Consider the following 25,902-nt stretch of genomic DNA (forward strand, 5'->3'; position numbering starts at 1 on the left):
TTAAAGAATGTTAATCGAACAGAAATGTGTACTTAGAATGTATGCTAGTCTCTCCAAATACCCAGGTGTTTGTCAAAATCAATATAATAAAACCCAAAATCTTTGTTTTAATAAGTTAACTCAAAATGGGATAAGTTATGTTTCCGACAAAATCCGGTTGAACGGTTTATATTACGTAAAAGTGCCAATATTTGTGGTTACAATGGTGAAGAAAAACCTTCCGGATGCTGCCGGTCTCGTGTTTTATCGCTATGTGAAAATAATCAAGAAATTTTTATTTTTTCACTTTTTGGATAGTTGTAGCCTTGGTTACCCAAATGAAACTTTGTCAAACGACTGAAATATGTACTGAAAAGTCATTTAATGATAAATTCAAGTATTTGGATGAATTTTGACCCGACTATGACTGAATTTAAATTTCATTATAAGAAATATCATCCATCACTTTAAGGTGGGTTACTCCATGCAAAAAATTATCCAAATCCAATCATTTGTTTTCATTATCACAATATAATACGTTTTCAGTGCAAAAATTTTTTTAAAATAATTATGATCAGGTTTGATGTTCTAAGTGTTCCACTGTGCGCTGCAGCGTACGATCAACTTCAACGACTTCGTGATGGTTGCACCTGACCACTTGGATGTTTGAAGTTGGGGTCCCAAATTAGTTTTCAGTTCACAAATTTCAAACAAAATATGTCATGATTAACTTTTTAGCACTGAAAGAGAAAATATTCCACAACAAACTGCTGTCAAAAAATTTCATCACCTGAAGGAGCGCTAAAGTAAAAACTCAAGCTAGTTAGGTTATATTTTTTTTTCAATTTCTGTTTCAGATTTTAGCATTGCCTCAGTTTTGAAAAAATAAAAAAATAAAGAAATACTGATTAATATATCGATAATTGTTAGTCTTGACAAGACATAAATGAAAATTAGACAAAATACATCCTTATACAGTCAGGTTTTTTAAGCGGTTTTTTCGCAGATTTTTGGGAGAATTTTTGGATTAACGCGTTTTTACGCGGATTTTTGAATTATTGCCGTTTTTTTCGCACTGGTTCTAATATTTTTATCCGAATTTCCGAATTAACGCGGGTTGGAAACCGAAAACGTCTAAGTGTTTATTGAGTAAAAGACTTAGTTAAAAAAAACCCTCCGCCCTCCGAAAGATCTGGAATGACTATGCAAGAGGACAATTTTGAGTACTGGTCATAAATCGTCTCGGTTTTTTTTTTTTTAAAGGCTCTTTTGGTGGTTTTTCTCACGCGGATTTTTTAATTACGCGGTTTTTTGCGCGAACTTTTTACGAGGTATGTATCCCCCGAGAAAAAAAAACATGACTGTATTATATATAAAAATGTGAAATTAAAAAAAAATAGGCACATTCCTTGGGCCCTCTGGTTCGCGTCACCTTCCGTTAAAAAGCTTAATTCGTGAACCATAACTTTCCTATATTTACTCAGCTATGACTATGACACAACTGGCAAAATCATCCGCTTCGATTGGTTTGTTATAGCAGAATACAAAATGAAGTCAATGCACCGAACCTGATGGCCTAGATTTGTAGTTACCTGTTATTATATATCTTTCGCTAAAAAAAATCCTGAAGATAAATCATCGTTTAAGCCCTGGTGCGGTTTACAAAGAGCTAGCCGCTCTGTCGTGCAATAATTTAATATTCAGATCAATCGTCGCGTAAATGGTCGGGGTGTTTGCCAGGCCCACAGGCACTTGATCGCAATCAGATCGGAAATTAAATTGTTGAAACAAAAAAAGTAAACGACATTGAACTTATAGCGGAGGAAGTATTCTCCCACTCGGTTAATAGTTTTGCACTGATTTTCGGTTCAGATCTTTTTTTTTTCATATAGATTAAAGCGAACCGGTTCATACAACATATTATTATCATTCTCTTACTATCCAGTCCGGTAGCTGAGGATACGCAAAATAGTAAAACCATTAAACTACCATTTTAGTACGCATTAAAACTGGATAGAATAATTTGAATATGAATAGCGTACAACTGAGAAAACCACGTCTAGACGTGGTTGACACTTGACAAGTGGTGAGAAATTTTCCTGATGCAACTTCCTGTGGTAATTTACGATGTCACTACAAAATCTGGTCATACTACCTAGGGCAATTTCAATAATACATTATTGCGTAGATAGAACGCGGATAACTCTGGAATTGATCGCAAGTGTTGGTAATTAAGCTGTAATGTTTACATCACTACTATTCAACTTGAAATGCACATTCCATTATGTTAATTGTATACTATAAAATGATAATCTTCTTCCTAATTAATTTCACTCAAAGCCTTTGATCAGATATGAACACTAATTACGTTGTAACTGTTAGAATGCATCAATTAATACTATTTGTTTGATTCTACTCCGTCAAATTGGCGGTGAATTATAATTGTTTTATGGGGACCAATATTACCCGCATACTCTGAAACTATCCTGACATTAGGGTACACTCAGAGTTACCAACCCACTGTGAACTATGAATAAACAATGTTCTTCTAATTTGAATTTTTCTACCAATCCAACTGATGCAGTTAAAGAGCGATAGCACCACATATTTGTGAATATGTTTAATGCGCTTAATTGTTAACGGCATTTCTGCTTGCAAGGTGCAATATTGGTTAGCTCACTGTTGATGAGTATAAAGACACTTGTTTTATAGATAATTGAACGAGATAGCTTGAGATCTACTAATCAGGATGCCGGGAGTGGTGTCCACCACAGAATAAAAACACTGTAATGAATATTTATATTTACATTATATGGCCATCGATCGCCGAAGCAGAGAAAAGATCTCTCTACTTCATAAAGCTGCAATTCGAAAGTGGAAATAAAATTGAAATTAATGTAGATATGTATGGATATGGACGATAAGTCATGAATGTTGTATCATAGAAAATCTAGTTTTTTTTCTATTGCCAGATGATGCAAAAGGATCACTTAGGTTTCAATATTATACAGTAAACTTGTAAATATTTCCAAAGGACTAAGACTAAGATTAGAAGCGAAGCTGAGTATGTTCGTTGTGTGGTTAACAATTTTTCGCAATTTAGTTAAAATATAGAGGAAAAGTTAGTTGTGCAAATTTGGCAAAATAACAGATATTTTTTTTCCTTTTCACCTATCATCTTAAAAACCAGATCATATAAGAAAATAGAAGTCGGGTTTTGCCTAAGTGCTTACTTGGCGAATAAAAAAGGTGTTCATTCATATTCAGAAATCCGAATTAGAGATGTCCAGCTTTTTCTGTCTTGGGCAGCCGTTTTCCAGTTACCTAGTACACTAGCAGATCGCGCATCTTTTATCACTGCACACATCCACCGAGTACGAGGTCTACCACGGAGTCAACGACCTCTTCCCGATTCCCTGCTGACGATAGTTTTGGCGGCTCACCGCCAATGTATAGACTCGAAACTCGACCTTCTCTGCCGTACTGACGTATGCGTCAGCGAGTAAAAATTTCAGTACGAAGCTTTTCCCAAAAACATTTGTATAATAAGTGTCAGGACGAATTTCAACAATCTGATCTGTACATCAAGCATTAATATAATCACAAAACATTGCCGAACGTATGATTTGTGGAAAAAGATTTATTAACTGAAGTTATGTTACCAACGTCACTTTGCTGTAGAAATAGCGATTTTTTTCACTGTTTCTGCAACCGATTGACGTACATCCATTGTAGTAAGCAACAAGTCGCTCAACAATATTTCTTTCATAACCAGTTTAAATAGTCGCGATTCGAGAACACTTTTTCGGAAATGAATTTGGTTTAGAATATAATGGCATTCGTGGCCTCTGCCATCTTCCGTTTGCACTTCTTCCGTACAAAAAGCAAGTGCGCTTTAGTTGTCCACGAGCATGGACCAAGCTTCGTGGTCTTAGAGAGCTACAGTATGAACAAAGCTTTGTAGATAGCCAACTTCGTGCCGCAGCGAATTTTATTCGAGTAGTGCGTCCTCTGGAGCCCAAAAATGGTGTGATGTCCCGCCATAGGACCTCGACGAATTTCTCTGCTAATGTCGTTCTCGGTATCGCCAGTTAGCCTAGGTGCACGCACTTGTCAACTACCTCGATTTCAACCCCGCTAGTTGAATCCGTGGACGGAGATTACCACGGTCTTCTCTGGGGTCGATTGAACGCTTTCGTGCATCACTCTGATTACGGAAATATACATATTGAGTGATATTCGATAATTTTCGGATGTTTTCCAGAGAGCAGAAGTCCTCATCTTGGATTTCAAAAAGGCTTAATATCTGATCTCTGGGTATCATTCTGGTTCCGGAAATTCCCATATTGGGTGGTATTTGACCATTTTGGTCTGTTATACAGAAACCACTAGATGCCATCTCAGAATTCAAAATAGTCTCTGGGGTCAATTCTTAACTCCTGAGTAATAAACGTATCGCAAACATAGTTGGGTTGGATTTAAGTCACGTAGAGTAGAAATGGCGGTTACGTCATTTCGTTTTCGTGAATTAATGACGCTATTTTCACATTTTTGATCAAATTTCGGTGCCTATAGGTCGTTCTATCGGTGTTCTATAGGTGTTCTATCGTTTAATAGCAAAAAACACAAATCGGTCACTTTGACGCTCTTTAGTGGCTCATTTTAATGTTTATTAGGCATCTTGAACTAGATTTATTAGGGATGTCCATTTTCGAGGGCCGAAACATTCAAACTTTGCATATTTGGAGGCACCTCTAAATCATGTCCGATTGAGCTGAAATGTTGCATAGATCATTTTTGTGGGTCAATAAACAATATGTACAATGGACATGATCGGTATCAGAAATTTGACATGACCATTTTCACTGCCACCCAATTATATACATTGAAAAAAAAAATGGAGGCTGTATATTATTTAGTGTAGGATATTGTAGAGCTGGCATTTTTTGCGCTTTTGCATGAAAGTGAAACGCTGGTAATTATATTTACCATTACAAGAGAATATTTCCCTCTCATGTAATGTTCCGTCTCTCTTCCTTCGTTTTTTATTGTTCGTAAAAAAGAGAAGGTCAGTCGCAGTGAAAACGTTTTCACTTAATTTTCACCGTTCCAAATTTTCGAAAATTACTCTGTGTTTCGTTGCGTAATATTGTGGATTCGGTTTGTGTACTGTACATTGGTATTACAAGGCTGGTGCTGGATGGAAAAAAATACTACCTCGAACGTAACCGGCTTCGGAAAGTCCGCTTTTGGATCAATTTTCGCGTTGTTGTTGTTTGATTTTGATTTTCACTTTACTAAAAAACGGTATAGAAAATTAGCTGGATTTTCAGAAAAAAATACTTCAGAGTATGAAAGCTCTTTCGACAGATGAAAATCTAATTAATTAGCTGAAAGTGTGCAATTGATCGCAATTTTCGAAGAATTTTGACAGTCAAAATGATTTTTATCAGCACTGATGCATTGTAATACTTTTGTATTGAGCAAAATCACACCTAATGACCTATGATCGAATACCTACCATTTTTTATTTGCATTCACAGATCAATATTTTCACAGATGGAGAAATTTTTTGACGTAGAATACGTCTTACGGCAACAATTACAGGGACCCAATTTCAATACAGGGATCCAATTTCAAAACCGAAAACATCGAAAGCGTCACAAAAATTGTCCAATTTCAAACGTTTTAAACCAAGTCAGTTTTCAACCGATGTCTGTCATTTTTGCAGCAATCGATTGGAAAATCATTTAAGCACCCGTCCAAATGCAGAAAATTGTAATCTGATTGTTCAAACTATTGTAATATTGAAAATTGTTGAACATTGTCGAAACGCAAATGTCGACTTTTGATTGGACGCTCCCTAAAAAGGACGACAGAATGGAGTACCTAGTTAGCCGGGAATGTACTCTTCAAGCTGTATGAGAGACTGTTTCTCCTCAAGCAAATCAGTTTACTAGCAGCAGGCAGCAGCAGCGGACATCAACACCGATGGCAGTAGGCGAAGTGGATCAGCATCGGGCAACAGCGGCGGTGGTAGTGGTTAGCTGCAGTTCTTACCTATTTCAGTTCGGCTTCCCTTCGATCTGAGTTGGACCCCACCAGTGGTAATCCGATTCAGATATCGTTGGGTGGATACAACCCGAAACTGAAAGAGACTCGCACCGCCAGGTGGTTTGAGAAGCCACCATCATCCAGCGTAGGGATGGGCGATACTGTCTGAAGTATCGATACCTGAGTACTCGAATACTTTTGCACAAAACAATACCAAGTATCGTGGTATCGGTATAGAAAGTATCGACGCCAAAATACTCGATGCCTTTGGCCGAAGTATCGATACCGTTGGTATCGATACTGGTATTGCCTATCTCCAATAGAAGGCATCGGTGATATCGGTATCGTTTCAAGGTATCGTTGGCAAAGTATCGATACCGCTGCTCATCGCTGGCAACGAGTATCGATGCCAAAATACTCGATCCTTCGGCTCCAATGGTATCGATACAAGTATCGCCCATCCCTAATCCAGCGTATGTATATATATAGGGTGTGTGTGAATATTCGTAGCGTGTGTCCCTAATATATAAGGTGTGTGGCTTGCTATATAGCGTGTGTGTATGTTTATATCGTGTATGCATGTCTGTAGCGCGTGTGTGCATGTTTATAGCGCGTGTGGCACCACCACCGCCACCACCACCGCCACCGCCACCGACACCGACACCACCACCACCACCAACACCACCACCACCACCACCACCACCACCAACACCACCACCACCGCCGCCGCCACCGCGTGTGGCTTGCTATATAGCGTGCGTGGTTTGCTATATAGCGTGTGCATGTCTAGCGTGTCTGTGCATGCCTATAGCTTGTGTGGCTTGCTATTTAGCGTGCGCGGCTTGCTATTTAGCGTGCGTGGCTAGCTGTATAGCGTGTGTTTATGTTTATAGCGTGTATGTGCATGTCTATAGCGTGCGTGGCTTGCTATATATGCTATATAGTTTATAGTATGAGTGGCTTGCTATATAGCGTGTGTGGCTAGCAGTATAGCGATTGAAATTTTCATATACACTAAGGTCGCTTTTTACGCGATTTTTTTTACGCGGTTTTCTTTTTACGCGGCTTTTTTACGCGGATTCCGGAATTTACGCGGGTTTTTTACGCGTTTTTTCACGCGGCATGTATCCCCCGCGTAAAATGCGACTTTAGTGTATACATAATTGCTAATAAATCACCTCATGTAGAATTTAATTATCACTGTAAATCATCCAAAACTAAGTAAAAAATTTACCATGTTGAAAAAATATTCACTTGTCAATAAATGGCATTGACAAACACAATTAACCTCAAAGTTTATCTGAAGAATTTCTGAGCTAGTGAGCCAGAATCACATAATTTTTCGCGCAAGTCTTACTAATTGTAGAAATCAGGGCTAGTAGCGAGTCACTTTTTAGTGACTTTGTCACTATTTTGAGCCTAGTCACTAAAAAGTCTCATTTACGCTAAAAAGTCACTAAAGTCACTATTTTACGACAAAATGGTCACTAAAGTCACTTTTTTAGCTTTAAATGTATTAATGACCTATTGTTGTATTGCAACATACTTTAGAAAGCTTGCTTCTCTTTTACAGAATATTTGGACAGTTCGGTTTGTAAGGCTTTTTTGTTAACTTTTCCATCATAGAAGTTTCATGCCAGGCAATGTTTTCAAATTTCACATCGAAGTGAACAGTGCAGAATAGTTACGAACGAATCGTCTAAAAGCTGCAAAGGAATGTAAAGGTTTATTCTACAAGCTACTCGCGTCTTAAACCAGTGTTGTGCGTGAAATTACGTTTGTAGTTTGATTTGCTTGTCCCAAATCAACTGTTCCTCCTGGTTGAAGTGGATTCAAAAATTTCGAGCTTATATTGTGCATAGTCGTGTTGAGGTCTCAATTCGTAGGATTTTGCTTTCAATCATCCGAACCTACCGGTGTTTACCAGATACCATTTCGAAATTCCATAATGATAACCCGTTCTACGCATATTTGTCCCATGCTCCAGATCAAACAAACGAGTGTTTAGTGGGACGAATTTGATTAGAAAATGTCAAGTGGGTTAAATATGCGTCGAAAATCATTGATGGAACAAACAGGCTTAGTATTGTTTTTGCAGATTTTCAGAACGAACAATGCTATTTTTAATATATTTTGAAAACCCCCTCCCTTAGTTAGCTTAACCAACTTCAAACGCTTTTCGAAGCTGTCACAGGCGGCACGGATTCCCAGATTTTCTGGATAACCGCTTTAACCGCTTTACAAGTTGGAGATTTTGTAAAAAAAAGTTTATTGAGTTGAGATCAGGTGAACTTAACGGCAATTTATTTCTATTCAAAAAGTCCCTCGAATTGTCCCTGTACCAACCTTGAGTCAAGTTCGCAGTATGCGCTGATGCACCGTCTTGCTAGAACATATAGTAATTAGCTCTGAAGAGTTTTCGAAGACACGGGTTAACTTTTTTTTTCCAAATCTACCGTTTTATAATAAACAGCATTAAATTCGGCGTCTTTGTAAATGAAAATCAGAGGAAGTTCACTCGCTTGCAAATTGCTCCCGAGACCATCACTAAAGCTGTACTCTGCAATCGAGGAACACTCCTTGAGAACTCTGAAATGTTGTCTCTTGCTGCTGCCCACATTCGATTGTTTTGCGTAACCAGTCACACTCCAGGCCAAATAGTTTCTCATCAGAAACAATGAACTCGCGAACAGCGAGTTGTGAAAGTATCGTTTTCACTCTATCGAGCCTCTTTTTCTAAAAGAATCGGCCAAAATATTGTGGACCGATTCAATAGATATACTAAGATGGGTGGGAATAACAAACTGAACGTTATGATTTCGCCGGACACGCTTCTTCATAACAGTCACAATTTTACGACTTGCGGCATCCTTGCTGATCGTGGCCGACAGAATTTTCAACGATCTCCAAAGAGAATGTTTCCTTGTATTTTTCGATGGTTTAATAAACGAAATCTCGCCTAGCTTCACATGATTTGAGATGTTTGAATATTGTGCAAGGGTAGTCACTGACCAAAAATCGTTTCACTACGACTTTCCGGATTTGTTACATCGCACATCAAGAACTCAATACAACTGACAGACCACCAACACACCAATGCGTATTCGAGAGTGCATACATTCGTTCACGTACTTTCATTAACACTTATAAATCGAAAACTTGTATTCGAATATATTGAACATTATTACAACCATTTCAATGTGAAATTATGATACAGATTTTAGTTAGACTTTTTTCTATGAGAACAAATCATTGCACATCCTATGTTCTAAAAACATAAATTTCAGATAACATTTAATTTATTTATGGTTCAACAATAAATTTCAAAACCCTCTTGTATATTTTTGGTCACTATTTGGTCTCTATTTGGTTACTATTTAATTGAAAAAAGTCACTAAAGTCACTATTATTTTGCTCCAAGTTCGCCACTAGCCCTGCAGCAATCAGTTGTAAAATTATCTAAGCTATCGTAAAATGCAGAAAATTGTTATTTGAACTATTATATCATAGATGGAAAATGCACTATTTGGCCTTGTCTATAGCCTCATCGTAGCCACTGCCTAAATTAAGATCTTAGTGCAACTTGATACAAAAGACAGCCACAAAACAATTCAATTTCATTCTTGTTTTGGATACGGCAGCAAGTGAAACCGCGGTGCCGGCTACAGAGGTAAACGTCATCTGGAGCAAAGAGGCTATTAAATCAATTAACCCCAATTGAGTGTATTCTCAACCAGGGAATTCAGAAAAATCTAAGTTTTTATCGGAAGTGTTGATAGATTATTTTTGTATTTGAAAACTAAATTCACATTTTTCAGCAAATGTTGCCAATTTTATTTTAAATTCGTTAATTCCATCGTGTTCCTTGGAAAATTTCACGTATGAAACACTTATCGTCCTGAGGTAATATGAGTCAATATCGAGTTATAACCTTTTTATGAAAATAATTTAACATTTCTCAATTATTTTTTATTTACAAATTATAGACGTAAGACGTCCGAAAAATACTGGTAGGTGACTTTTGAAGCAAATCCAGCTAAATTTATTTGAAATTTAATAGTTTCAACGTATTTCTCGGAATATTTTACGTATGAAACGCGCATCATCCCGAAGTATTATGAGCCAATCTCGAGTTATAACATTTTAGGGACCATACTTAAATGACGTAGGATTCATGGGGGGATGGGGGATATCATCGTTTTGTGACAAATTGTGACAAGGTTATTTTTGTTTAGTTTCGTAACCAAATGCTACGAGGGGGGAGGGGGGGTTTGAAAATCACGAAAAAAACGCTACGTCATTTAAGTATGTTCCCTTACGAAAATCGTTCTATGTTACTGAATTAATTTTTCTCACAATTTATAGACGCATGACGTCCGAAAAGTACGAAAAGTAGGTGGCAGGTGAAAATAATCCAATCCATAAGAATCATTCTTCTAGACCGGAAGTGTTGCCAGATAAATTACGTTTGTACAGTGACATGCGTTCGTTAAGACGCACCATGTTTTCCATAGGTATTTCTTTCAAAACTAATTGAATTTTGAATGTCATCACTTATTTTTGTTTGTTATCATAAACTAAAACAAACAGCATCGTTTCTTCAAAAAAGTGCACTTGATAGAATAAAAAACATGTGAAAAATTCAAAATAAGCTGATGCATTCGTTTAGATGCACCTCAAGTCAACGTAGTAAAAGCTCAAATTTTCTGAGTCAATCAGTTGGCTAATACTTTGTAGCTCCTCCCTTACTAATAATAACTACAAATACTCTCCTGGGCATTGAATTGACAAGGTTATGGGGAGTATTTACAGAGATTTGTTGCCAGCATGAACGTATGCATGATTTAAGGTCGTTTACTATGTTGAACTGGTGTTCATTTGCGTAAGCTCCTGCAGATCGGGTCCTGATCGGGTTGCAATCCGGACTACATGCTGGTCAATCAAGAACGGCGATGTCATTTTTAGAAAACCTGGCCTTGGTTCGTTGGGAAACATGACTAGAAGCGTTGTCTTGCTGAAATACAACCGGTTCATACATAGTAGCCACCAAGTATAGAACCAGAACGTCTTCCAGAAGCTTACAGTAGCTGTTTGAATTGATTTTGGTGGTGATCCAACAGGTAGGAAGCTTCTCGTCATATGAAAATCCTCTCCATACCATAATTTCTTCCTCCTCCAAAATTTCACTTGGGTCAAGTGACATTTATATTAGCTGCATTTGCCGAAAAATGCTAATGAGGATTTTAAATACAAAAATAATCTATCTGGCAACACTTCTGGTCAAGAATAATATTTTTTCTGGGTTCCTTGGTTAATTTGCTTCAACATTCACCTAACAGTATTTTTCGGATGTCTTACGTCTATAAATTGTAAGAAAAACTAATTAAGAAATGTTAAACTATTTTCACAAAAATTTTATAACTCGAGATTGGCTCATATTACCTCAGAACGATAAGTGTTTCTTACGTGAAATTTTCCAAAGAACACGATGGAATTATGAAATTTAAGAAAAAAATGGTTACATTAGCTAAAAACTGTAAATTTAGTTTTCAAATACAAAAACAATCTATTTGGCAACACTTCCGATCAAAACTTGTATTTTTTCTGGATTTCCTGGTTTATTTTTTTTTTAAATCATTTCTCAGTATTTTTCGGACATCTTACGTGTACAAATTTTAAGAAAAAGAAAAAAGAGATTTTGGACAGAAAATGTGTGACTTTGCAACGAAGACGGGGGTTCCACAGAGCAGGGGGCATTCTGATCGACACAAATATTAGGGTTTTTTAAATGTGAACCTAGATGAATTACTTACTTTACTTTTAAGGCGACAGACCGATTATCGATCCAGTGCCGAATCCAGAATACGTTACCATGTCCCTCGGTCTTGGGCTGCTATCCTCCAATCGCCCCTAGCACCTATTTCGCGTGCATCCTCGTCGACAGCACACATCTAACGAGTGCGGGGTCTACCCCGAAGTCGACGACCTCTATCGGGATTCCTGCTATATATAGCCTTCGCTTGACGCTCATCCGGCATTCTCGCTACATGCCCAGCCCACTGAAGCTTGCCGTGTTTTATCCGCTTGACTATATCCGCCGATTTGTATGCCTGGTACACTTCATGGTTCATGCGTCTGCGCCAAACACCGTTTTCTAGTTTGCCGCCAAGGATTGAACGTAAAATTCTACGCTTAAAAACACCAAGAGCTCGCCGATCAGCCTCTTTCAGCGTCCATGATTCATGGCCGTAGAGAGTTTTATAGAGTGCTAGTTTAAAACGGATTTGCAGACTGCCGGACCTTAGCTGGTTACGTAGTCCGCAAAAGGCCCTGTTTGCGGCTGCTATTCGCCTCTTTATCTCACGGCTAACCTCGTTGTCACATGTCACTAATGTTCCCAGGTAAATAAATTCGTCGACTACTTCAAATGTTTCCCCATCTAGCACCACCGCAGGCCCAACCTCCGACGGACTACCACGCACTCTGCCAGCCACCATGTATTTCGTTTTGGCAGAGTTTATGACAAGCCCTAATCTCGCAGCTTCCCTCCTGAGAGGTCCGAAGGCCTTTTCCACAGCTCTACGGTTGATACCAATGATGTCGATATCGTCCGCAAAACCGAGAAGCATGTGCGACTTCGTAATGATGGTGCCGCTTCTCTGCACACCAGCCCTCCGTATAGCACCTTCCAATGCGATGTTGAACAATAAGTTCGACAGCCCGTCACCCTGCTTCAAACCATCTAACGTCACGAACGAGTCCGATATCTCACCGGCTATCCTGACGCTTGATGTAGAACCTTCAAGGGTGGCACGTATCAGCCTAATCAGCTTTGTTGGGAAGCCATGTTCCATCATAATCTGCCATAACTCATTTCTCTTGACTGAATCGTACGCTGCCCTGAAGTCTATGAACAGATGGTGCGTCTGCAAGTTGTATTCTTGAAATTTATCAAGGATTTTTCGCAAGGTAAACATTTGGTCCGTCGTGGAGCGTCCCCCTCGAAAACCGCATTGGTACTCGCCAACAAAGGTCTCCTGCAACGGCCTCAGTCTGTGGAACAAGATGCGGGAGAGAATTTTGTACACGGTATTGAGAAGAGTTATGCCCCGATAAATGCTATAGTCCAGGCGATGACCTTTTTTGTAGATCGGACATGAATAGATGAATATTTTCCCTAATTTTGAGCCAAATCCGTGATGGCAGTGTCCAAGTGGTATGGACACTTCGTATGGAACGACCCTCATGTATTTAGAATACTAACACAAAATTTCCATTCCTGTGATGCTTGTGGAGTGAGCAGGAGTATATCCGGCCTCTAGTAGCAACAAGTTTCGAACTAATTAATAGTCAGAATAGTCGAATTCCAATGAAGCAATATGATTCTAAGAGTAGTCTCAAATCATAAAGGTGTTGGCGACTAACTATCTACGTGCAACTGTTTATAGATATTTCAATGTAATGTAATCTCAATTTTTTATGAAGTTACGCTTTTGTAAGTCATTTGTGGTTTTCAAGCAACAAACAAATATGTAATCGATACAACGCAGTTCATTCGTTGACATCAAATAAATAGGATGAATAATTTGTGCAAAGCTTCATTTAGGTAAAAAATGAAATTCACTACATTTTGTATCTATGTTTTCAAACCTGATAAAACTATTTTCACTCGAAATAAAGCATCCTTTCTTAGCATTTACAATCCAATTCAAGTATTACATGAGTTTATGACATTGTCAAACATTTTAAATAGTTCTTATTGTGGTCTTTATCACTCAGAATGAAATACATACACAGCCGTACGTATGAGTTAATGTTATTTTCACTTAAGCACATATTGAAAATCTAAAAAATAAGAAAATTTCATCTTTCAAAATATCATCAATACGGCAACTGTGCCGATAAATAAAATAAAATATCCAACGGTAATTTGGTCTGCTAATGTAATATTTGAATGATAGTTGAATCATATTGGCGTGTCTTGCAATATAAGAACTGACCTTAGAGTGCAGAATTTTAACGAGACATCTTAGTAAATGTCCCACTTAATAGACTTGTACATATCCGCTTTCGTAATAAAGCCGGCAGCCAATAATTACGTTTGAAGCCCCCGCCTGACTCTATTTACTTGTAAACGTGCTCGTTATTTTTTCAAATACCATTCTAGACTCAATTTATGAGACTACCACTCTTCAGCAGGATCTAATTCAAAAAGAAATAAACAGCGTTTTGAGCAATTAAAGAACTTAATTTTATAAAGATTCGAAAATGTGCTTGATGAAATTGATTCAAAATGTAACAATTTTACTGTAGAAAAATCATCCAAGAGAATGTACAAATGAAATTAGAAATTGATGTAAAACACGTTAAAAAGCCGATCTCTCAGCGCACAATAAGGATCATGCCCCTCGCGACTATCGAAGATTTCATGTAAACTTCCGTCGCGACACTTAATTGTACGACTTCCGCTCAACAATTTATAATAAATACAGCAAATTTGTTTCGCCATTAGTGTGATGATTAATTGTTTGTGTTCTTCCCCTCTCCCTCGTTCCGTAACGCTTTGACAGGCCGCCGTTCGCGACTACTGGTGTGCTCGACCCGATCATCTACGCGCAATACCGTTGGAGCTGTGGCGCAACCTGACGCAGCCGGACGGGGGTCGATGTTCGCTCGTGAACGCTCCCTATCATCAGCTAACCGAGCTGAACTTCACCGATTATTTCCTAACGGTGAATGCGTCCTCGCTGGAGCAGGTCAGTTGCAGTGGTTACGAGTTCGATTCACGCATTTTCGGCCCAACCATTATCAGCGAGTTTGGATTGGTCTGCGACCGGGAGCACATGAACAGCATCGTGGAAATGTGCTTCCTTGCTGGAGCTGCAATGGGTAGCGTGGGAAGCGGATGGATCTCGGATCAATTTGGTCGACGACACACGCTTATGGCTTTCGCAACTATACAAGCTGCTACAGGTGAGTTTGCCTATAAAAGTGATTAGTTGGTTATGCGCTATACTCTGCCAGAGCGTGCATTTTCTGATTGTACAGATGGTAGAACGTGATGGCGACAAGTCAACAGTGCAGTGGGCGCAAGTATGTCACCAAATATCACGTTTTAATGGTTTCTGCTATTTTTATGTGGAACTAACTTCTACAATACATTTTTATGACATGACGAATCGGATTCATGACAATCAATACAACAATTCGAAGAACTTCACGTTACACTGATTTTATAGCGTTATTGTTTGAACATTCATTTCAAAACTTGCGGTTGTTGAAAAACAACATAGGAGTAATCTTTTAGGGCTCAGTGGTGCGATAAAGTCTGTTTAGCGTTTTTGCGTGACGGAATCATATTTCTTTAACCGATCAAATATATTCGAACATTTTCTATTTGTTATATTGCCTTCAAAACTAAAACAGTCCACCGCAAAATTTAACGACTATTAGGCAGTGTCGTAGCTTTATCGCTCATCAAGCTCGACGTGCTGTAATAATTAAAGTTTACTCAGCCGCATGCATACGAGATGTACACTAAGACAGAACAAACATTTTTTTGATAATCGACTCAAAGCTACCGCCAGATATCGCCATAAAATTCTCACGTTCCGTGATTAGGTAGCCAGTTCGTGACCATACATAAGGAAACGTTGAGAATTGACTTTTAGCACCAGCTAACAAACACCTTTCACGGTGCTTGCCGTTTAAGGGATGTGGTTAATGTTTCAAATTGAAATAACCTCCAATTGGTTTAAGATCATCAAAGATCAAAGATCATCAGAAGCGGATATAAAAGTTAATGCTTCTTACAGTTCCGCGTGACCAATTTAACATAATCCTAATGCATGAAAAATTATAATGCGAAACGCACGATTGAAAGATATGATCGGACACCCGTCAATGTATCATGCTAAAACGGTACAATGCATGCTGTCCACGTGTCCTGCGAGGCGTGCTCAGCATGAATAGAGTTTTATGTGGGCTACTGCCGAAATTATTAAAGTGGATTGAACGGTGACCATACGAAATCAACGCATGACACGTCAGGAAGTTTAAATTATGATTGTAAATATCAAAGGCAGAACATGAACATGAACATGAACATGATTGACCGCCCGCGGTTGCTACTCCGTTATTGCCAGATCAGCTGTAATTACACAGAGAACCAACAGATGATGCCTGGGACTAACATGCATCCTCAATGTGTAAAAACTGATGACCTCAATCTTCATATTAGGCAATACCAGCGCCGGCCGCATCCGAATGCAGGTCAATGAAGGATTGTGTATGGGAATATGTTGACGTGATATTCGCTTTGTTGGAAGCCGAGAACACCTCTGCACTTCCACGAAAAATCACTGGGATGTTGTGGATAAGGGAAGGGTTTGCAGCAGGGTCCGTTTTGGTAAACGGCGCGCTGAGTTCGAGCGCCTATGGGTCCGTTATATCCGCCACGAAAGTCGTAATGCGATCCTAACTTATTCTGTTTGCTAATGTATCACCGCAAAAATAAAGCACGCGCGAGTATACGGGACATATTACCAATTTTGAACAAACTCAAATATTCGGACATCTCCGCGCGAGGTCATTATACTACTTCCGAGAGATATCATTTATTCATTTATTCCAGTCGACTACACAATCTTACCAAAATTCTATCCACGCTGACGCCTCGTCACTCATATTACATCCACGTAAAGTGACCATCTTTATACAGATATCTGTTGCGCGTTGTTGAGCTATCCTTAGATAATACAATCCTTGGAAAGTATCGACTGTAAAAAGCTATACGAGCGCACGGGTACACACACTCGACACACTCGACTGGTCTTAACGTATTTTTCAGTAATCTGAATTATGGTTAAAATGGTTCTGGTTTATTAATTTACAGAATGTTATCTAAAAAGTAACGAATGACTAAGGAAAAAACAAGTGTAGTCATGAATGCAAGATTAATTAAGAAAAAAAAAAAAACAAAATTAGCTAGCGTACGATCTAACAAATTTTCCTCACCGTACCGAAGCTATCAAGCTCGACAAATTCATAGTGTTATGGTAAATGCTAAGCGCGCCATAGACACGAATAATGGCCGAAGTTTATATAAATCCGTTTATTTCGCGTAAATTGGTGAGTAGAAAATCCGACGAACAATTTTTTCATGTAGACAATTTGTGTTTGTCGGGGCCCGAAATATTACTATCAAGGACAGGGATGGTAACAACGTATCGGAAGTGACGTCGTTTTCCTTGGCGCAAAAAAAATATTCCTATTGAATTGAAAATTTGGCAACATGCATGCATTCAAAGCCCGATAGTTAGATAAAATGCGTAGGAAACGCAAAACAATACAATACAACTATCGTAATCTATTTGCAAATGCCAAAGCAATCATTATTTATTTTATCGTTCCGGGTGTGTTTCGTGACGGAAATTTTGCATAATTATTAAAAACTAACCGAGGAGTAAAAATTTCAAAAGCTAGAGAATTCACAAAACACGAACAGTGTCGCGCAGGCACAATAAAATTATGCCCATTCCCTATAATGGGTTTCTAAGAGAACTTATTAATGAGTTTCACGTCAATAAAACATTCGAATGAACATATAAAACTAATCGTCATCCCACACACGAGTCCCAACACAGTAATAACTAGTGGCGTAGTGAACATGAACACCACTACCAAAACACCGTCATAGCAATCAACCTGTGCATCAGTGTTATGTCGGCTGACAGTTTTTTTCGTCAGCCGTCGCAGCAAATCAAAAAATGCAGATAATGCAAAAGAAAGGCATAGGATACTTAGCTGGTTTTGTCTGTCTCGCTCTCACTTTTTTATCACTCTCTTGGTCATGTTGCTTGTATTTATGCAAGCTATAGCGTTTTTCACCCGCCTTTCCGCAAAAACACACTTGTGCTATCTTTTTCACACCTATAGTTCCAAACCGCACACAAATAGGCCCTAAGTTTGATTGTTTGTTTGATAAAATTTAACCATATAATCCACTTAGACGAGGTCCGTCCATCACATTCGTACACGGCACACATAGTTCTACTATAACGTACTATTTTTGCTATTTCTTTTTGTGAATAACACGCATAATTTGCAAAATAAAACTACAGCAAACAGGAACCGCGTACTGATTGTTGACCGTGCTGCCAACCTCCTATCTATGATTGTAAATATAAAAGGCAGAGCACATTAAGTACATAATCAGAGACTAGCACGTGTCAAAAGAGATGTGTTTCCTATTCATCTCGCATCTGAAATTGGCAATAAAAACAAATCTCGCGACAACGGCTACAGTTTAACTGTATATTGATCGACTTTATAAAAACTAAAACCCTGATACATAGCTTGAAAATATCATCACGTCAGTCTGACGAGTAGTTTTAATAGAGATGTCTAAAATCCGTTTTTAAATAGTTTATTTGACACGGCACGATACACTTTATGTTTAACTGAGCCAAGTACATTTTTTTTTAAATTCTAAATTAGCAGGGAACAGTGGGAGGCCTTTTTTTTATTCTCGCGGCCGACTACGAGCTAGTGGGGATTTAAGGTGAGAGGAGGGGTGTTACAATTTTGTTTTTAACTATTTTATATTACAGAATGTATTCATTTGTACGTGGCTAACCAGTGATGTTCTATTTGAGCAGTTTTGGTCTGAGGTGTCTGCGTAAACATAGAGATGCCGAGTCTTCGTTTTAGTGTCTCCAGCCGGGTGTATCATTCTCTTTCAGTTTGTGACAGAAATTGTATTCTAGCAAATAGATAAAAGAAATCAAATTTTAATGCCAGCATTTTTTATAAACCCGTATAGCTGTGTCATGTACTGGAGATCACCGCTTCCCAGAATGTCTCTAACGGGTACGTTCGGTTGTTTTCCTCGGGCCCGAAGGGAATCTATAAGCTCAGACCTAACACCACAGTATTCGGTACACGACCAAACAACATGCTCGATGTTATGGTAGCCATCGCCACAAACGCAGTGATTACTGTCTACAAGCCCTATACGAAAGAGATGCATGTTTAACGTATAGTGATTGGACATAAGTCTGGACATCACGCGAATGAAGTCCCGACCTACATCCAACCCCTTGAACCATGCTTTCGTCGATACCTTACGAAAAATGGAATGTAGCCACCGTCCCAGTTCATCTGAGTTCCATGATGATTGCCAACTGTTGAGTGTTCTCTGACGCAAAATGCTATAAAATTCATCATAAGCAATTGGTCTTACATAAATATCGCCATCAATAGCACCCACCTTAGCTAAAGCGTCAGCCTTTTCATTGCCCGGAATGGAACAATGAGAAGGGACCCACGCTAAGGTAACCCGGTAATTTTTATCTGTTAAAGCACTTAAAAACCGCCGTATTTTCCCCAGGAAATACGGGGTGTGCTTCACAGTCTTCATCGATCGCAGAGCCGCACTGAGACTGTCTGTGAAGATGAAGTAGTGGTCTATGGGCAGGGTTTCGATGATCCCAAGAGAGTACTGAATGGCAGCAAGTTCTGCGACGTACACGGAAGCAGGAGCATCGAGTTTGTAGGAGGCGGTAAAATTTTCGTGGAAAACACCGAAGCCAGTGGACTCATCTAGATTAGATCCGTCAGTGTAAAACCTTTTATCATAACTAACATGTTTAAACTGATTGGAAAAATTTTTAGGGATCTCTTGGGGTCGCGATTGATCCGGGATACCAGGAATGTCTTGTTTCATGGTGGTGTCGAAGAATATAGCATTATTAAAAGTATCTAAAAGTGCGACATTGGAGGAATCGTATGAAGAAGGATTAATATCTTGAGCCATATAGTCAAAATATAAAGTCATAAATCTGGATTGAGATTGAAGGTCGACCAACCTCTCGAAATTTTCAATTACTAATGGGTTCATAACTGTGCATCGAATTAGCAACCGGTAAGAGAGATTCCAAAAACGATGTTTCAACGGAAGAATACCCGCTAGCACTTCAAGACTCATCGTATGGGTCGACTGCATGCAACCTAAGGCAATACGCAAACAACGATACTGTATTCGTTCCAGTTTGATCAAATGTGTGTTTGCTGCGGAGCGGAAGCAGAAACACCCGTACTCAATTACAGACAATATCGTTGTTTGGTAAAGCCTTAGAAGGTCTCCTGGGTGGGCTCCCCACCAGGTTCCGGTAATCGTACGAAGCAAATTAATCCTCTGTTGGCATTTTTGTGTCAGATACCTAATATGACAAGCCCAGGTGCATTTAGAGTCGAACCAGACCCCGAGATATTTAGCGACTAAAACCTGAGAGATCGTTTTACCCGTTAGTAGGAGCTGCAGCTGAGCTGGATTATGCTTCCTAGAAAAAACGACCAGCTCAGTTTTCTCCGGAGAGAATTCGATACCCAGCTTAGGAGCCCATTCAGACAAATTGTCTAAGGTATCTTGCAATGGTCCTTGCAGATCGCTAGCCTCGCTACCAGTAATGGATACAACGCTATCGTCTGCAAGTTGCCTTAGCGTGCATGAATTTGCAAGACTTTCATCGATGTTATTGACGTAAAAATTATATAAGAGAGGACTTAAACATGAACCCTGGGGAAGACCCATGTAACTAATTCGGGAAGTTGTCGAATCGCCATGTGAGAAATACATATGCTTTTCTGACAACAAATTGAGCAAAAAGTTATTCAAATTTGGTGAAAGTCCCTGCGAATGAAGTTTCGCGCTTAAAACTTCTACAGAGACAGAGTCAAAAGCCCCCTTAATATCCATGAACGCAGAAGCCATTTGCTCTTTTCGAGCAAAGGCTAGTTGAATTTCAGTAGAAAGCAACGCTAGGCAATCGTTCGTCCCTTTGCCCCGGCGAAAGCCAAATTGAGTATCTGAAAGTAACCCGTTTGTTTCAACCCATTTGTCTAACCGTAAGAGGATCATTTTCTCCATTAATTTCCGGAGGCAAGAGAGCATCGCAATCGGCCTATATGAATTGTGATCAGAGGCAGGTTTCCCGGGTTTCCGAATAGCAATGACTTTTACCTCCCTCCAGTCGGCGGAACAATATTTAGCTCAAGAAACTTGTTGAACAAATTCAACAAGCGTCTTTTTGCAGAGTCGGGTAGATTCTTCAACAGGTTGAATTTTATTCTATCTAACCCTGGAGCCTTATTGTTGCACGACAGGAGAGCCATTGAAAATTCCAACATCGAAAATGGAGGCTCTTCCGTAGTTACTAATAACGCGTCGCGAAAGGTTTTTCTGTTCCAGTACAGAGTCCGGACAGACCTTTTTGGCAAAATCGAGTATCCAGCGATCTGAATACTCCTCGCTTTCATTCGAAACGTCACGGTTCCGCATGCGCCTGGCGGTATCCCAAAGAGTGCTCATCGCTGTTTCCCTCGACAACGCGTTTACGAACCGCCGCCAGTACCCGCGTTTTTTCGCCTTTACTTAGCTCTTCATCTGCCTGCCCAGTGCCTCGTACTTTCGAAGCAGGTTGACAGTGCCGTACTCCCGGTAGTCCTTATACGCCGCGGACCTTCGCACGTACAGCTCAGAGCACTCTTTGTCCCACCATTTGTTGGGAGGGCGCTGTCTAATCGTTACCCCGGGTATCGGTTTCGTCTGAGCTTGAGTCGCGGCGTCGATTATCAAGCCAGCTAAGAACGCGTATTCTTCCTCCGGAGGAAGTTCCTCGTGAGTCTCGATAGATTGCGCTATAATAGACTCATAACACTTCCAATCTATATTACGTGTAAGGTCGTAGGAAATATTGATTGGGTTCGGGGGAGTTGAACCATTAGCAATTGATATAACGATTGGAAGATGATCACTACCGTGGGGATCGTTGATTACTTTCCACTGGCAATCTAACGCTAGTGATGTCGAGCAGAGGGATAGGTCAAGCACGCTTTCACGTGCTGGAGGATTAGGTACGCGTGTCGCTTCCCCAGTATTCAAAACTGTCATATTGAAATCGTCGATCAAGTTACAGATTAAAGAAGATCGGTTGTCGTCGTACAGCGACCCCCATAGCGAACAGTGAGAGTTAAAATCTCTCAAAATCAAAAAAGGTGCGGGAAGCAATTCTGCTAAATCAAGGAGTTGCTTCTGTTCAATCCGCGCGGATGGGGGAATATATAACGAAACAAGGCAAAGGTCTTTTCATTTCATATTCGTTTGAATGGCAACAACTTCAATATTCGAGATCGAGGGGAGGTCGATTCTGAAAAAAGAATAGCACTTTTTGATCCCTAAAAGTACCCCTCCACCGTGTGAGTCTCGATCTCGACGAATGATGTTGAAATCGTGGAAATTAAGTTGGTCATTTGAATTGAGAAAAGTTTCACAGAGCGCGAACGCATCACAATTGTATGTGTTTATCAAATGTGGAAATAAATCGAATTTGGGGATGATACTTCTGCAGTTCCACTGTAACACAGTGACAAAATTCCTAACCTCTTTCGACGTATTAGTCATCGAAAGATACGATAGCTGAAATGAGGGGCCAAGTTGCTGCTAGTTGCTTCAAATAGGTTTTCACTGTAGGGAGAAGGGCAAGAAGAATGTTTTGAAGGGGATCTGGTATGTTGAATGTTTTAAATATCCAGTCCACAATATCAGAGAATTTTATGAACCCTGTTTCTTTTATGTCTTCTGATCGAGAAATGAGTGCACGAGGGGTTTTTGGTGCCCCAGGAAGCGGTGGGTACTCCTGGTTTGATTTGAAATTAAAACCGGGGGGTACTTGCTTCGGTTTTTCTTCACCGCTTCCTTTCTGTGTTGTCTTATTGGTCATTCCGCTAGGGGTTATCTTACGACCTTTGCGAGAAAGATTAGGAGAGTTGAGCATTCTCCTCTTCCTAGATCCCTCTGGCAAGGCATAAGAACACCCTTCGACGGGATCGTCAGATGTACCCTCATCGGTTGGCAAAAAGAAAAAGATGTTTCCTGTCGAGGGTAACTCAGCTCTCTTAGGCATTTCTGCAAAAGAGCGCTTTGATCGTTCCTTAAGGGAACGCTTAATTTTTTCCTCGCGCTGTTTGTACGCGGGACACGCCGAAAGGTCATGCCGAGTTCCCTCGCAGTAAAGACACTTTTCAGTATCCTCACTGCAAGCGGTCTCAGCATGATTGCCTCCGCACTTGCTGCAGCGTGCCTTGTTGCAGCAGTAGGTGACTGTATGACCTAACTGCTTGCAGTTTTGGCAATGCATGACCCGCGGCACAAACAGGCAGACGAACCCTGTCCAAAGAGATGTAGTTCGGCAGTGCGGATCCGGCGAATGTTACACGGAAGGAATCCGAAGGGAGGAATTTCTTTTTCCCTTCTTCGATGGATACTGAATGTAATTGCTTGACATCCAGTATCTTTACATCTTGAATCAGGGGGTTCTTGAAGCAGCCAACCCCGTGACGCAAAATGTTATCGACCGTGAGGCTTCCTTCGGTAACCACACCGTCGATCTCCACGTCCTTGGCAGGGATGTACACGCGGTACTCCCTTGTAAAGAGCTCGTAGCTAGCAATTTCGTTTGCTTGCTTCAAGCTACTCACGACAACTCGCAGTTTGTTCGGCCTCACCTTCGTAATCTCGGTTACGGCCGAAAACTGTTTTGCCAGGTCCTTTCCTATTTGTATAATGTTAAGAGGCTTCTTTATGGGCCAAAAGTAAACTACGAACGGACCTTTCGAAGCATCTGGGTAAGCTTTCACCCGTGTTACCGGTACCCTTGGTACGGGGCTAGGTAGCGGGGAAGGTAGAGGGGGAGATCTCAATCTCTTCCCCATTTGTTTCCACATCCAGGAATAGTTGCACCTGCATGTCGTCCATTTTGCGGGAGCGTTACGCTCTACCGCACACAAACGATAAATATTCGAATGTGGGGGGGTGGGGGGATCAAGTAGTTGATATTAAATTGTAAAAACAATTTTTAAACTACAGTGGATCAAAATAAAAAAAAAGACAGTAATGCTAATACTAATAACAATAGTAATAATAGTAATAATAACAATAATAATTATAACAATAATAATAATAATTACAATAATAATAATAATAATTATAATAATAACAATAATAATAATAATATTAATATAAATGATAAAAATTCTAAAGTGAATACTTCACCGAACGTCTAAGTCACGACCTCACGGCTGATAGTTGGATTAATCGAGTGTCTCCGCAGAACAAACAATGACGATCCAGCTTCGTGTTGTGACACAGTGGCCGTATCTTACACTCGACCTTGTAGATGCCACTTGTGGTTGACTTCCACTCGCTCGATCGTATGATGGTCCGTGCTGCTAGCGGGGTAACAGCGGTGCGGGAGAATTATTCTTGCTGATATATCAGCTGCGTATCAGATCACTGGCGGGGTAGCCTGCCCCTACCAGTGTGCAGAAGATGTATCTGCCGATATATTGCAGGCTATTGTTATCGCACACAAAAACTAATCGAAAAAAAAAAACACCCGTACGATAACTCGTGTATTGTTATTTTGCGAATCAAACGGAGATAAACAATTTGCGTCTAATCAAGACGAAAGCAAAACAACGAATGTGTCTAAAATCTGTATAGATCATAAACAGTGCAATCTATTTTTCATTTTTGCGACCTGAAGTACTTCAAGATCAGAAGATTGCGATCAACCATGTAATTATTGAACCTGCTTATTAAATAAACTTGAGAGAAGGGTGTTACGGAATTGATATTAGTATTTTGCCGCTCTCGGAACTCGGATAAATAGACCAAATGACCGGTTTGACAACACAGTGTAACAAAAATTTACTTTTTCCTCTCCCTTGGCTTCTATGTATAATTTTTTTAAGTAGTTTGATGCAAAAATAAATTTACACTAAAGTCGCTTTTTACGCGGGGGATACGTGCCGCGTGAAAAAAAAGCGCATAAAAAAACCGCGTAAATTCCGGAATCCGCGTAAAAAAAAACGCGTTAATTCCGGAAACCGCGTAAATTCCGGAATCCGCGTAAAAAAACCGCGTAAATTCCGGAATCCGCGTAAAAAAACAGCGTTAATTCTGCATTCCGAGTGAAGGGGAACCGAAATCCGGGCAAAAAAAATACTGCGTAAATCCCGGAATCCGCGTAAAAAAAACCGCGTAAATTTCGGAATCCGCGTAAAAAACGCGTAGATTCCGGAATCCGCGTGAAAAACGCGTAGATTCCGGAATCCGCGTGAAAAACGCGTAGATTCCGGAATCCGCGTAAAAAAAGCCGCGTAAAAAAACTCGCGTAAAAAAACCGCGTAAAAAGCGACCTCAGTGTACTCGAGTTTGAACCCATTTCATCTTAAGGGACAACAATGGCGCCATTTAGAATTTTCGAGAAATCGGAGTTGTTCGATGTTTTTTCGACGCCATTTTGTTTTAAAGCCAAATATCAAAATTCTAAGAGTTTGTCCACATATTAGCATCTTTTTAACGGTTTTGGCATCGTTTTAGTATATTTCACGAAGCATTATGTAGAGCATTATTGGTAATTTAAAATTAATCGAAGACGCGATGATTCTGTCTCATAGCTGAAGCGAGATTTTTATGTTTTGACCGGTCCTGCCCAAAAATGAGACCCCCTCCTCGCAAAAGGGGTAGGACCATGTGAAGACATATTATTATCGTATCTTTGAGTATCGTTTACACTTTTGATATTACATTTTACAGATTTCAAATTAATTAATTTAACGTCGAGATGAACCTATTTTAGTATTGTGAGGGAAATGGGGCAAAATCTACATGTTGCTGACATTTCACGTGGATCAGATACCTACCAATCGATTTCTGAGACTTCTTTATTCAATATAAGACATAATTTGACTCTCACTTTTAGATATTAGCGCATTACCGTCAATGCTCTACATACTCGATATTAT

At 39.7% G+C, this 25,902-nt stretch overlaps 1 protein-coding gene across 1 annotated transcript in view; it reads left to right on the forward strand.

The window, feature by feature from the left end:
• The window catches only part of LOC129731308 (organic cation transporter protein-like), a 75,092-nt gene that overhangs the window by 38,077 nt on the left and 11,113 nt on the right, over positions 1-25,902 (forward strand). The window contains exon 2 of the mRNA XM_055691187.1: positions 14,604-15,006. Coding sequence (XP_055547162.1) covers positions 14,604-15,006 — 403 coding nt within the window. The remainder of the gene's footprint in view (positions 1-14,603; positions 15,007-25,902) is intronic.

This window comes from Wyeomyia smithii, chromosome 3 (assembly GCF_029784165.1).
Source record: "Wyeomyia smithii strain HCP4-BCI-WySm-NY-G18 chromosome 3, ASM2978416v1, whole genome shotgun sequence".
Taxonomy (NCBI): domain Eukaryota; kingdom Metazoa; phylum Arthropoda; class Insecta; order Diptera; family Culicidae; genus Wyeomyia; species Wyeomyia smithii.